This window comes from Rattus norvegicus, chromosome 1 (genome assembly GCF_021556685.1).
Source record: "Rattus norvegicus strain SHRSP/BbbUtx chromosome 1, alternate assembly SHRSP_T2T, whole genome shotgun sequence".
NCBI classification, from domain to species: domain Eukaryota; kingdom Metazoa; phylum Chordata; class Mammalia; order Rodentia; family Muridae; genus Rattus; species Rattus norvegicus.
The window spans coordinates 99,192,655-99,204,731 of record NC_141534.1 but is presented as its reverse complement, the minus strand read 5'-3'; the positions used below and the strand labels follow the sequence as shown (position 1 = coordinate 99,204,731).

At 49.0% G+C, this 12,077-nt stretch overlaps 1 protein-coding gene across 5 annotated transcripts in view; it reads right to left on the bottom strand.

Moving 5' to 3' along the window:
* Positions 1-8,845, bottom strand: part of Rhpn2 (rhophilin, Rho GTPase binding protein 2) — a 60,754-nt gene extending 51,909 nt beyond the window's left edge. For all 5 annotated transcript variants that reach the window (XR_015623531.1, XR_015623532.1, XR_015623533.1 and 2 more), the window contains 1 exon segment: positions 8,748-8,845. Coding sequence is in view for 1 of the 5 variants with exons in the window: in NM_001107505.2 (NP_001100975.1) it covers positions 8,748-8,816 (69 nt within the window). In the remaining 4 variants the exon portion in view is untranslated.
* Positions 8,846-12,077: the final 3,232 nt, after the last annotated feature.

The window sequence follows — 12,077 nt, the reverse complement described above, 5'->3', positions numbered from 1 at the left end:
CCTGTAAAACACTATTTCGAAGCAATGCCTAAGGGGAAACTGGAGGCATTTCATTTGGAAGACACTGATGACTCCAGATGTACATATGGAAGTTCTGGTAACGTCAGGGCAAAGTGTAAGTTCGAGTGACAGATAGGGTAAGCCTGGGACAGCACCAGGCCAGAGACCCCAGGACTGGGTCATATAAGGGAGGTGTGTTTCTCCAGCAAGAATATATTTCTCTGCCTCTCCAGGTCTGTTCCGCTTACACAATCCCTTACTCAACCACTAAAATCTGGAAAACAAGACTTGTTTATTTCTGATTTTTGTCAGAGCTGTCGGCCAGAGAGTACAGAAATAGCAAGCCATACCCTGCAATACACACATAGCTCATTTCACGCTGGGGACTGGAAGGAGGAGTCTAGATTTCCAGGCCGAAAATAAACAAATCGTGCGGCCTGTGATCTCTGCACATGGGAGATCAAGGCCAGAATATCTTGAGTCTGGGGCCAGCCTAGGCTACTCTGCAAGACCTTAACTCGAAAAACAAAAACAAAACAAAAAAACTACCCAACAATAACAACAACAAACACCCCAATAAATAATGAAAAATTAAAACACGGATTTGATTTTATAAATAGCTCCTGTGGGGCTAGAGATGTGGCTCAGTGATTAAGAGCACTGGCTGCTCTTCTAAAGGACTGGAATTTGAGTCCCAGCACCCACATGGAGGCTCACCCAGCTACAATTTCAGTCCCAGGGGATTTGACACCCTCTTCTGGCTTCTGCAGCTACTACACGCATGGGATGCACAGGCACATATGCAGGTAAACAACTCATACACATAAATAAAAATAAAAGTTACAAAAGTTAAAGAGACAAAAAACAATTAGCCCTCTTATCCTTCCCGGAGGTCCACCAGTGTAGAGGCCCAGTTGCCTTCCTCCCAGCATCCCAACCCATTCCCATGAGAGTAAATCCCAAGAGAATTGACACAGAGACCATAAGCATCAAGACTTGGGCTGGAGGGACGGTACAGTGGTTAAGAGCATGACTGCTCTTCCAGAAGTCCTGAGTTCAATTCCCAGCAACCACATGGTGGCTCACAGCCATCTGTAATGGGATCCGATGACCTCTTCTGGTGTGTCTGAAGAGAGTAACAGTGTACCCACATACATAAAATAAATAAATAAATCTTTTAAAAAAGGATCAAGACTTTATTAACTGCAGGCTCCTTCCAGTAAGATCCACAACCCATATCAACATCTGCTGTATGTCCAATCACCAAAATGTCCAACTGTATCTCCAGAAGCACATTATAGCCCGCTTATTCTAACCAATGAGATTGTCTAGCCAGTATGGTTGTGGGGTGGGGACAGTGGGGTATGACCTTGAACTTGTACAGGTTGCCTTCATTATGACTACTTCTGGTACCATAAAATGCAAACAGCACCATAGAAAAATAAACCACCCCTGAAATTGTTTGGGTTCCTCTATTCTCTTATAAGCAAATGGAAACCTGGGAGTTTTCCAAAGCCTCGGGGGGGGGACAAGTGAACTCCCAGCTCTCCCTGAAAAAGCCAGAACGCACATGGTTTACCACCACTGCTCTGTCCCTGGTGCTTCGCAGACAGCCCTACTGCCCACTCTGTCCACAAGGCCCTCTGGCTGAGATACACCTGCACTTCCTCTGTTCTTTGTGGCCACTTCCAATGCAGCCTTTGTGTCAGGGGACAACGCACCTGAGCCACAGGAGGGAGGAAGTGTTGATCCAGTGAAAGCCAATGCCCAGCAGCATCAGGTGGTGTATTGGCAACTGTCCAAACCGCCCCAGGAAACAAGGGACATTTACAGTGTTACAGCTCATCACATTGAGTCTCCTCTGAGTCACTGAAAACCCTGCTTCTGCCAGGGGACTCCTCCTGGCCACAGTCCCACAGCGAGAGGAGTGCCAGCAGGCCCTCTGGGCTATAGGTGTGTACCTCTGCCAACCTGGACCCTCATGAAGGCCATGGTCAGCCTGCATCCAGCCAGGCCTTTAGACCCACGTTAAGAGTGGGGGACCCTTGGTTGTTCTGGGACTTGGACCTTTTGTGTGTCCTTTGTTTTTCAGTGTTGGGGACTAGAACCAGGGCTCTGCCCTTGCCAGGCAAGTACTCTAACCCTCCTGAGCTAGTGAGAAACAGGATTGGCAAATGTAGACGCCCCTTCACTTTCCTCCCTCCTCCAGATCTGGGAAAAGACAATGGACCCAAGGACAGGGACAACAACATCTTTAGCCCACAGGACTGGAGCTGTCGATACCTTAGGATCTATAAAGCCAAGCTGAGGCAGGAGAATCAGCAGTTCAAAGACAGCCTGGGATACAGAGAGTTATAAAGCCAGCCTGGAAAAATTAAGGAGACCTTGCTTCAAAATAAGAAGTAAATAGAGGACAGAGCTGTAGCTCAGTGGTAGAGCGCTTGCCTACAACACCACAAGCCCAGCATCACAGATATAAATGAAGACTTCCCCATATGCCTCTCATATGAAATTAGAAACATGGGTGCAGAGGACAAAGAGAAGAGCCTGGTTTACAAAGAAAAGAGCCCAGCCAGGATGGTGGCGTGTGCCTTTGATCCCAGCACTCTGGAGGCAGAGGCAAGCAGATCTCTGTGAGTTCAAAGCCAGCCTGGTCTTTATAGTGAGCTCCAGGCCAGTAAGATCTACATATACGACCTTGTCTCAAAAAAAAAAAAAAAAAAAGAAAAGAAAATCAAAGAAGAAAAGTAAGGATTTCTTCTTCTTCCTTCCCAATTGGAGCCTCCAGGAAGCCCAGAGAGTAAACAGGGGCCATAAACCAGGACACAGTGGACCTTGGGGCCCTGTCCAGCCAGCAGGTTTAGAGAACAAACAATCAGCGGCTCCTGCAGCTCTTGAATAAAAACAATGGACAGTGTCCCCTGGGGAAGAAGAGGCGGAGAGATAGCAAGTGACAGAGCCTCACTGTCCTGACAGCTCCCTGCGCTCTGGGCCCCTGCCTCCCACTTGGAGCTTCTCTAAAGTTCTAGGGTAAGGTTTTATATTTTTCTTTTTTTCTTTTCCCCAGCTGAAGCAGGTTTTCTGGGGGGATTTTAGAATTACTGCCCCCAGGGAGGGAGGAGGCCCCAGAGAAGAGGAGGCCCCAGAGAAGGGGTCTGCTCTCAGTACACACGACTTCACGTGGCTCTGCAGTTAACAACAGGTCTGAACACACTTCCTTCAAGGCCTTTCTGAACAAGAATTAAAAAAAAAAAAATCCGGGGGGAGGGGGTAGCAACTAGGCTCAACCCTCTTTTAAGAAAGAAGAATTTTAAGCGCAAGGCCCTGGGTTCGGTCCCCAGCTCCGAAAAAAAAGAACCAAAAAAAAAAAAAAAAAAAAAAAAAAAAGAAGAAGAAGAATTTTAAACATATAAACACAAATGAGCCAGAAAAGGAATTTTTTTTTTTTTGGTTCTTTTTTTTTTTTTCGGAGCTGGGGACCGAACCCAGGGCCTTGCGCTTCCTAGGTAAGCGCTCTACCACTGAGCTAAATCCCCAGCCCCAGAAAAGGAATTTATTGTGACCTCACAGAATCCCTTTTGATATAAGCAACATAAAATTTAGAAAGAAGGAAACAGTCCAATGAGAAGCCAGAGAAAGACATGGCACCTTGAACAGGACCTTATACAACAGCCCTCAGGGCAGACTCCTCTACCCGCATGCTTGGGAACAGCCAGCAAATTCTCCTGTTCTTTTTAAAGATGCCTCCAAGTTGTCTTCCAGACCCAGAGGGCAAAGTTTGTCCTGAGGATGTCGTGACCTGGGGTTCTGTACAATGCCCAAGGGCCTCTGGTTTACCAGGGTCACCTCCCTGTCATTTTGCACACTTTGGATCCACAACCAACTTGCATGGGGACTTGTGAGCAATTAGGTTTCATTTTGTGTACAATTCACACAAAACACAGCTGACCGAGGAGGGTGAGCCACCCAGCTGCCCCCTCTGGACAACAGTAAAAAGCTCATTCCTTTTGCAGCATGGCCTGAACTTTGCAGAGAAAGCCTTGGCTCACAGTCTTGCTCAGCACCCCAGGAAACAAGGCCTGCCTTAAGCAGCAGGGTGCAGGGCCTGGAGCTGTCACCGACACTTGCCTAACTCTCAAGGCTCTGGGCTTTATTTCTCAGGGGGCAGCGGAGTGGGGAAATCAGGGTCCGACAATCTGTCCCTGAGCTAGGGTCAGCCAAAGGCACAGCCTTCATCAGTCCATAGAACAGAACAGCATTTGAAAGACATTTGAGGAAGGGATGACAGAACTGATAAGAATTTGAATTTGTCTTGGGCAGATAAGGATCCAATCCTGCAAGCACGTGGGTAGAGGAGTCTGCCCTGAGGGCTGTTGTATAAGGTCCTGACTACATTTCCAGTTTTGGGGTGCCCACTCCCTCCCCCTTGATTGGCTCACCCTCCCAATACTTCCAGACCTTACCTCCCTCTCCCATCATCAGCCAAGAGTCCTTCCCCAGCTTCTCCTTTTCTTGAGTCTCAAACAGCCCCACACCCGACTTCCTCCCTTCTGTTACTTTGCATTCGGAGACAGGGTTTTACTACTCCGAGCTAGCCTGGAACTCACTGTACGTTGAGCCGAGGCAGGTCCACTAGTCTTTCTGCATCCTGATTACCAGAATCTCAGGTGTGTGTGATCGATCGATCGAATCTCCCTGCAGTGTTGTTTGGTTTTGTCTGGTGAGCAGCTAATCAAGGTTTATCTTAGCAAGCAAAACTCAGTACACCCTCCAGAAGGGGGGGCCTGCAGAGCCTGGGGGCAGTAAATTTGCTTTGTGTTCTTTGATTTCACTCTCTTGCTTTTAAAGTGCCTTAGGAGGCTGAGATCCAGTACTAACCAAGCAGGCACAAGCCCTGGGGCTGTATACATAAAAACAAGATTTTAAGAAGACTCTAACAGGGTTTGGAAGTCTATACTTGTAAACCAGGCGCTTGGGAGGTAAAGAGGGGAGAATAGAGAATTCAAACTCTCAGAAGAAGAAGAAGGAAAAAGAAAATGAAAAGAAACACAAAAATTAACTCTTGACGTGTCCATTCCAGAACAAGCATTTGGGAAAGGGGGTTGTAGGTCAGTAGTAGAGGATATGTGAGGTACACTAGAGGCCCCCCAATTCCATCCCCAGCACCGTAAAAATCTTCTTGAAAATAAACATTCAAGCCGGGCAGTGGTGGAGCACGCCTTTGATCCCAACACTCCGGAGGCAGAGGCAGACAGATCTCTGAGTTTGAGGGCAGCCTGGTCTACAAAGAGTTCCAGGACAGCCAGGGCTACATGGAAAAACCATGTCTTGTGGGGAAAAAAAAATCCCCAATGAGCTGGAGATACAGTTGAGTAACAGAGTTCTTAGCACACAGAAAGCCCAATTCTATGCCCAATTCTCTCTCTCTGCTGACAAAGCGGGATTTTCTTTTAAAATTATTATTTATTTAATATACATGAGGACACTGTAGCTTTCTTCAGACACACCAGAAGAGGGCATCCCAGATGGTTGTGAGCCACCATGTGGTTGCTGGGAATTGAACTCAGGACCTCTGGAAGAGCAGTCAGTGCTCTTAACCACTGAGCCATCCCTCCAGCATCTGACAAAGGGGGATTTTGCATGGATGAGATCAACCTAGCCTATACAATGAGATCTTGTCTACACACACACACACATGCACACACACACACACACGCGCGCGCTTTGTTCCTACCCTCTACTCACTCACTTTCTGCTCTTCCCTTGAAGGGATAATCTGGACCTCTCCATGCTTGTCAACTTCTGCTAAAAAGACTTAACTTCTCTCAGCTTCCTCTGTACTTCCACCCTTCCAGCTTTCTTGTCTTCTATCTTCTCCCCATTCCTTCCCTTAATCCAGATATTTCTGTCCTGGCTTCTTTACTCACTATTGAAAAATGCCTATCACTCCGGTGACTCCCACAGTGGCATCTCCCATCTGCAGCTGGCAAACTGTCGGGTCCTACTCACCATCTGAGCCTCCCCACTGCTATCCCTGGTGTCCAGTGTTTATTTTCATAGGGCTGGGGAGGGAACTCAGGATCCTGGATCATGTGCAGTTAGGCAAGTCCTTACACTGAGCTGCAATCCGCCCCCCTGGTCATAGGATTTCACACTGGCTAACACCATCAGCAGTCTGTATCACGGTAGGGAAGACAATGGGATCCAGGCTCTAAAGCAGTGATTCTCCACAAGTGATTCAAGACGCCTTTGGGAGTCGCATATCAGATAGCCTACATATCAGATTCATAAGATTACGATTTGTAACAGATTCTACATTACGATTCATAACAGCAGCAAAATTAGAGTTATGAAGAAGCAACAAAAATTATTTTTATGGTTGGGGGATTACCACAACATGAGGAAGTGTATTAAAGGATCACAGACAGCATCAGGAAGGTTGGGAAGCACTGGTCTAAAGCAACATAAATTCTTCCTGCCCAGTTTCACTATTTCTCCACCACTGCAGTCAAAATGATCGCTCTGGTACAAATCCCACATGGCTGAACTTGCTTTAAATGTTTCCGTGGATTTTCAGAGTTCCCTAGTTCCTTGGGATATGTAATCTGAAACTGCTGAGTTCCCAAACATACCTCTATTCTCGGAGGGTTTCCAAGAACCCATACCTTTATGCCTCTGCCCAGGCTGTTCCAACCGCCTGCAGGGCCCCTCCCCCATCTCCTTCACCTGTCTAACCTCCGCCGTTTGTTCATCTCTCATATGACTTACATCAAACTGGCTTGGTGCGCAGATTGGAAAAACTGACTCCAACCCGTTTATTTTCCTGACACGAAGGACAGCACTCTGCAGACTGGCTCACATGATTTAACTCGGACACAACTCGATCGCAGTGACAAGGTTTCACTTTTGCACAGATGCTAACTGCTAAATCCTCTGCACTCAGCCAGCATCGGAGAAACTGCACCTGAGATATACCCCCAAAAAACTGGAGAAATGGCTCAGTGGTTAGGCTTGCTTGCTGCTCCTGCAGGGGACCTTAGTTTGGTTCCTAGCACTCATGTCAAGTGGATATTGGCAACTACTTGTAATTCCAGCCCCATGATATTTGGCGCTCTCTTCTGGCCTCCCACACGCAAAGGTACAGGCACACACATATACACACTTAAATCTTTAAAAAAACGTTCAGACTCCAATCCTTTCCCTTCTCCACCCACAGCCTTCCCCGACTTTCACAGCCCTGAATGGGTACCACGGGAGAACTCATTGCTTGACGCCCTCCGGAGTATACTTACTTCACCCTCCCTGACTTCCTGTCTTCTCCCCCTAGACGCTGCCACGGGTCCACCAAACCATCTGTTCTGAAGACAAGCAATCTAGCAAGAACTGATACCCTACAAAGAGACAGCAACTTGCTGGAGGCTGTAAAGCAATTTTGTGGGGGTGGCAGCCAGGCCCTAGGGCCTTAGGTTGGACGTCTTGAGATTCCCAGGCCAAGCAACCTCCTGCAATTCTGGCCTGTGATCCTCTGGCCCAAATGCCACACATAATTAGAAGTTATAATCCTGTAATTCCATGATGACATCTTTCAACTTAAATATACTTTAAAACTTTTTTACATGCCAAAAGGAACTTTAAAATTTGCCCACTGTCCCCACCTGTCTCCAGATTACCCTCCTTTCTATTACTACTTCACGCGGCAGCAAAAGCTCTTTAAGTCGCCAGTGTCCCGCGGGAGAAGGAAGCTGCCAAGCCCGTTTACGAAGTGGCGTTGGAACAATTAAGAATTGATTGCTCTGTGGGAAGCAGTTTCACTTCCCTATTCATGACTGCTCTCTGTGCCTCCGATCGTATCAGTTAGAAAAATATCCACGACAATCTCTCAACCCACCAGGTGATCCTTGGCCAAAGACCAAAGGCTATTTTTAGACTCAATAGGGACCTGAGAGGAAGGTGAGGAGTCTGTCACCGTGATTCGCACCTCTAAAGCGTCTTTGTAAGCCCGTTCCAGCAGCTGTTAGGCAATCCCAGCACCGCTGTGGGCGCCTAATGGGGTCGCTTTTGAGGAACTGAGCTCCAGGGCGAAAGGCAGTCGCATAAGTTGCCCAGGAGCGCCAAAACGTGCCAAACGCGCAGAGTCCAGTCTCGCCCGCCCGGTCTCTCGGACAACCAAATACAGATAAATCCACGTTGGAGGAGTGAGACTCCGGTCTCTGGCTCTCTAGGACGAGACCAGGACAAACGAGGGAGGCGCGCCCGAGGTCTCCTTGCAGCATCCACCCTCCCTTACCAAGAAGTCGAAGAGGGCGAACGCTGAAAGCATTTGGGAAGCAAAATAGCAAAACTCGCCCTCCACATGCACCATGGCTAAGTGCTCCTGTGGAAACTAGGCTAAGGTATCAGCGCAAAGGGACCGACAGAGTTCGCCAGCGTGGCCAGGGGCTGGTCCTTTCCCCACCAGCGCGAGAAGGCTGGCAGGGCCATCCGGATCTCCTCCCCAGGTTCCCACCTGCGTGTGGCTCGCCGGTGCACCTGCGCGCCCAGCCCGGCTGCCATCTGCTACGGGTTCCAAGCCCCGCGCAATCCCCTTTCAACACCCGCTTCTCCGCCGTTCGGCCCGCACCAACCCTGCAGGTCCCCTCCCTTTTCTTTCCCCTCCCCCTCCGGCCCAGGCCGACCCCAGTCGCAAGCCCCTTCAGCGCTCTCTGCAGTTTGCAGGGACACAGAGAGTTTGCTGACTCTCTCCTTACCTTTCGAAAGTAGTCGTCACTCTCTTTCTCCAGCGGCTGGGGGGCCGCAGGTAGCAGCGCGTCGGTCATGCTGGCAGCGCGGGAGTCGAGGGTGAACTGAGGTGCAGTGGATACTAAGGGCCCCAGGAGGAGCCGGGACCCGCCCCCGCTCCCGCCCCAACCGGCCAGTCGCCCCGCCGCCCCGCCCGAGCCCTAAAGCGCCAGATATCTGGAGCTCCGCCCCTCCAAGCAAGACCTGGCCATAGGCGGGTTCCGAGTCTGGAACTCTGCTCTGCCACGTCGGCCCCGCCTCCAGCCTCTCAAGAGGCGAATCCGGAGCCCTGGAGTTCCGCCCCCGGCCTTTACGATCCTCCCGCATCCCTAAGTGAGCCCCACCCCTGATCTTTGAAACCACGCCCCATCTCGGCTAAGCCCCGCCCCCACCACCTTCCAGTCCTACGGGAGGCTGATACTTAGCTGTCTGTAGCCTCGCCCCGCTCCAACTTAGGCCCCGCCCACAATGCGTACGACCCTCCTCCAGTCCCGCGGGAGGCTGAAGCCAGAGCCCTGAAGCCCTGCCCCTTAATTTTATAGACTACGCCCCTGCCCCATGATAGTGTTAAGTGCCTGCCTGCCTTGAGTCTAGAATGGTGCTCTTGTTGAGCTACCGATCTTAATCCGCGTGTGGTTAGCGACCGTAGCAAAACCCAAAATCTAAGAAGCCCTGGGAGTAGTAGATGCAGAGAGCGCTTAATACACGGTTGCTTTCCCACCCAGGAACACCGACATTCAGTTTAATCGCTGCTCGAAAGCTTTTGGCTTTGGCCAGGGAGCTCAGGAAAGCTATTTGCAGGAGAGGAGGCCTCCCAGCGCTTGGGTAGCAGAAGTCTTCGGGAGAGGGGACCGCCTACCGAGCAGGCTTTGTGCACTGGAGCTCTGAAGGTGTCTTTAAGGATGCTTTTTTCTCTCTTTTCTTTTTTATTAATCATTCCATTCGTTTACATCTCAAATGATATCCTACTTCCCGGTTACCCGCTCTATCAACCCCCACTCCCATGATATCCAACTTCCCAGTTACCCCTCTACCAACCCCCAATCCCACGTCTGCCCTCTTGCCCACCCACACACACTCTCCCGCCCCACCGCTCCAGCATCAGGCATCAAGCCTCCCCGGGACCCAGGGCATCCATTCCCCTTGCTGTCAGGCAAGGCCATCCTCTGCTCCATATGTACCTGGATCCCTCCAGGTACACTCCTTGGTTGGTGGTCTAGACTCTGGGAGAACTGGGTGGTCAGGCCAGCCTATGTTGTTCTTCCAATGGGGTTGCAATCCCCCTCTGCTCTTCCAGTCCTTCCGCCAGCTCCCCCACCAGGTTCCCTGAGCTCAGTCTGATGGTGGGCTCCAAGCATCCACATCTGCATTGGTCACTTGCTGACCGGACTTCCTCAGGTTCCGGTGCCACACTAGGTTCCTGTCAGCAAGCGCCTCTTGACCACTACAATAGTGTTGAGTTTGGTGTCTGCAGACAAGATGGATCCCCAGGTGGGGCAGTCCCTGGTTAGCCCTTCCTTCAGTCTCTGTTCCATTTTTTGTCCCTGTTCTTCCTTTGGACAGGAACATTTCTAGGTTAATTGATCCATTCTTATCTCCTTGTTCATAGCTCAAGTCCAAGTGGATCAAGGACATCCACATAAAACCAGATATGCTGAATCTAATAGAAGAGAAAGTGGGGAAGAGCCTGGAATACTTGGGCACAGGGGAAAACTTCCTGAACAGAACACCAATGGCTTATGCTTTAAGAGCAAAACCAACAAATGGGACCTCATAAAGTTGAAAAGCTTCTGTAAAGCCAAGGACACTGTCAATAGGACAAAATGGCAACCCACAGATTAGGAAAAGATCTTTACCAACCCTTCATCCGATAGAGGGCTAATATCCAAAATGTACAAAGAACTCAAAAAGTTAGACTCCAGAGAATCAAATAACCCTATTTAAAAGTGGATTACAGAGCTAAATAGAGAATTCTCAACTGAGGAATCTTGAATGGCTGAGAAGCACTTAAAGAAGTGTCCATCAGGGAAATGCAAATCAAAATGACCCTGAAATTCCACCTCACACCAATTAGAATGGCTAAGATAAAAAAACGTAGGTGACTGCAGATGTTGGCGAGGATGTGGAGAAAGAGGAACACCCCTCCACTGCTGGTGGTACTGCAAGCTAGTAAAACCATTTGAAAATCAGTCTGGTGTCTGGCGGTTCTTGAGAAAATTGGAAATAGTTCTACCTGAGGACCCAGCTATACCACTCCTGGGTATATACCCAAAAGATGCTCGAACATACAACAAGGACACATGCTCCACTATGTTCATAGCAGCCTTATTTATAATAGCCAGAAGCTGGAAAGAACCCAGAGTCCCTCAACAGAAAAATGGATACAGAAAGTGTGGTACATCTACACAATGGAGTACTACGCAGCAATTAAAAACAATGACTTCATGAAATTTGCAGGCAAATGAATGGAACTGGAAAATATCACCCTGAATGAGGTTACTAAGGATGCTTCTTAGCCAGAGTTCCCAGCCTCGGTTTTCTCAGTTCTCAGGCCCAAGAGATTCTTTCTGGTCCAGGGTTTCAGGTACCGATGTGGTTAGTACATGAGTACCAGGTTGTCCCTTAGGCTCGGGGTTCCTGCTACGTTCTACTAGAGAGTAGGCAGACTCTAGGGTCAAATATTGGTGGCACATGGGGCTATGATCCAGCTGCAGGACCCTAGAGCCCCCAGCCCTCAGACTCCTTCCTCACCTCCGCCACCACCACCAAAGAACACCTTTGTCTGCTGCCTTCGGTAATCTGGGGTTCGCAGTATAAACCTCTGTTTCAGCTTTCAAAACTAACCAGCCGTTTGCAAACCCTTTAAAAAGTGTTTTAGGTGCTGGTAGCACACATTGTTTAATTCCAGGACTCAGGAGGTAGAGGCAGGCAGGTCTCAGAGCCAAGGCTACACAGATAATCCCTGTCTCAAAAGACAAAAGCAAGCAAACAAACAAGAAACAAACAACAACAACAAAAGGTTCTTAGTAGGTTAGTATGGCTGGAGAGTTGGCTCAGAAGACAGAAGTGCTTGCTACTCAGCCTGACAACTCGAGTTCCATCCCTGGGACCCATAGGGTAAAAGGGTCAGAACCCAACTTCCACAAGTTCTCTGACCTCACCCATATGCCATGGCACATGCATGCCCGGCCCCCAGCACCATACACACAAAATAAATACATGTAAAACATATTTAAAGTATATATATATACATATACATATATATATATATATATATATATATATAGAGAGAGAGAGAG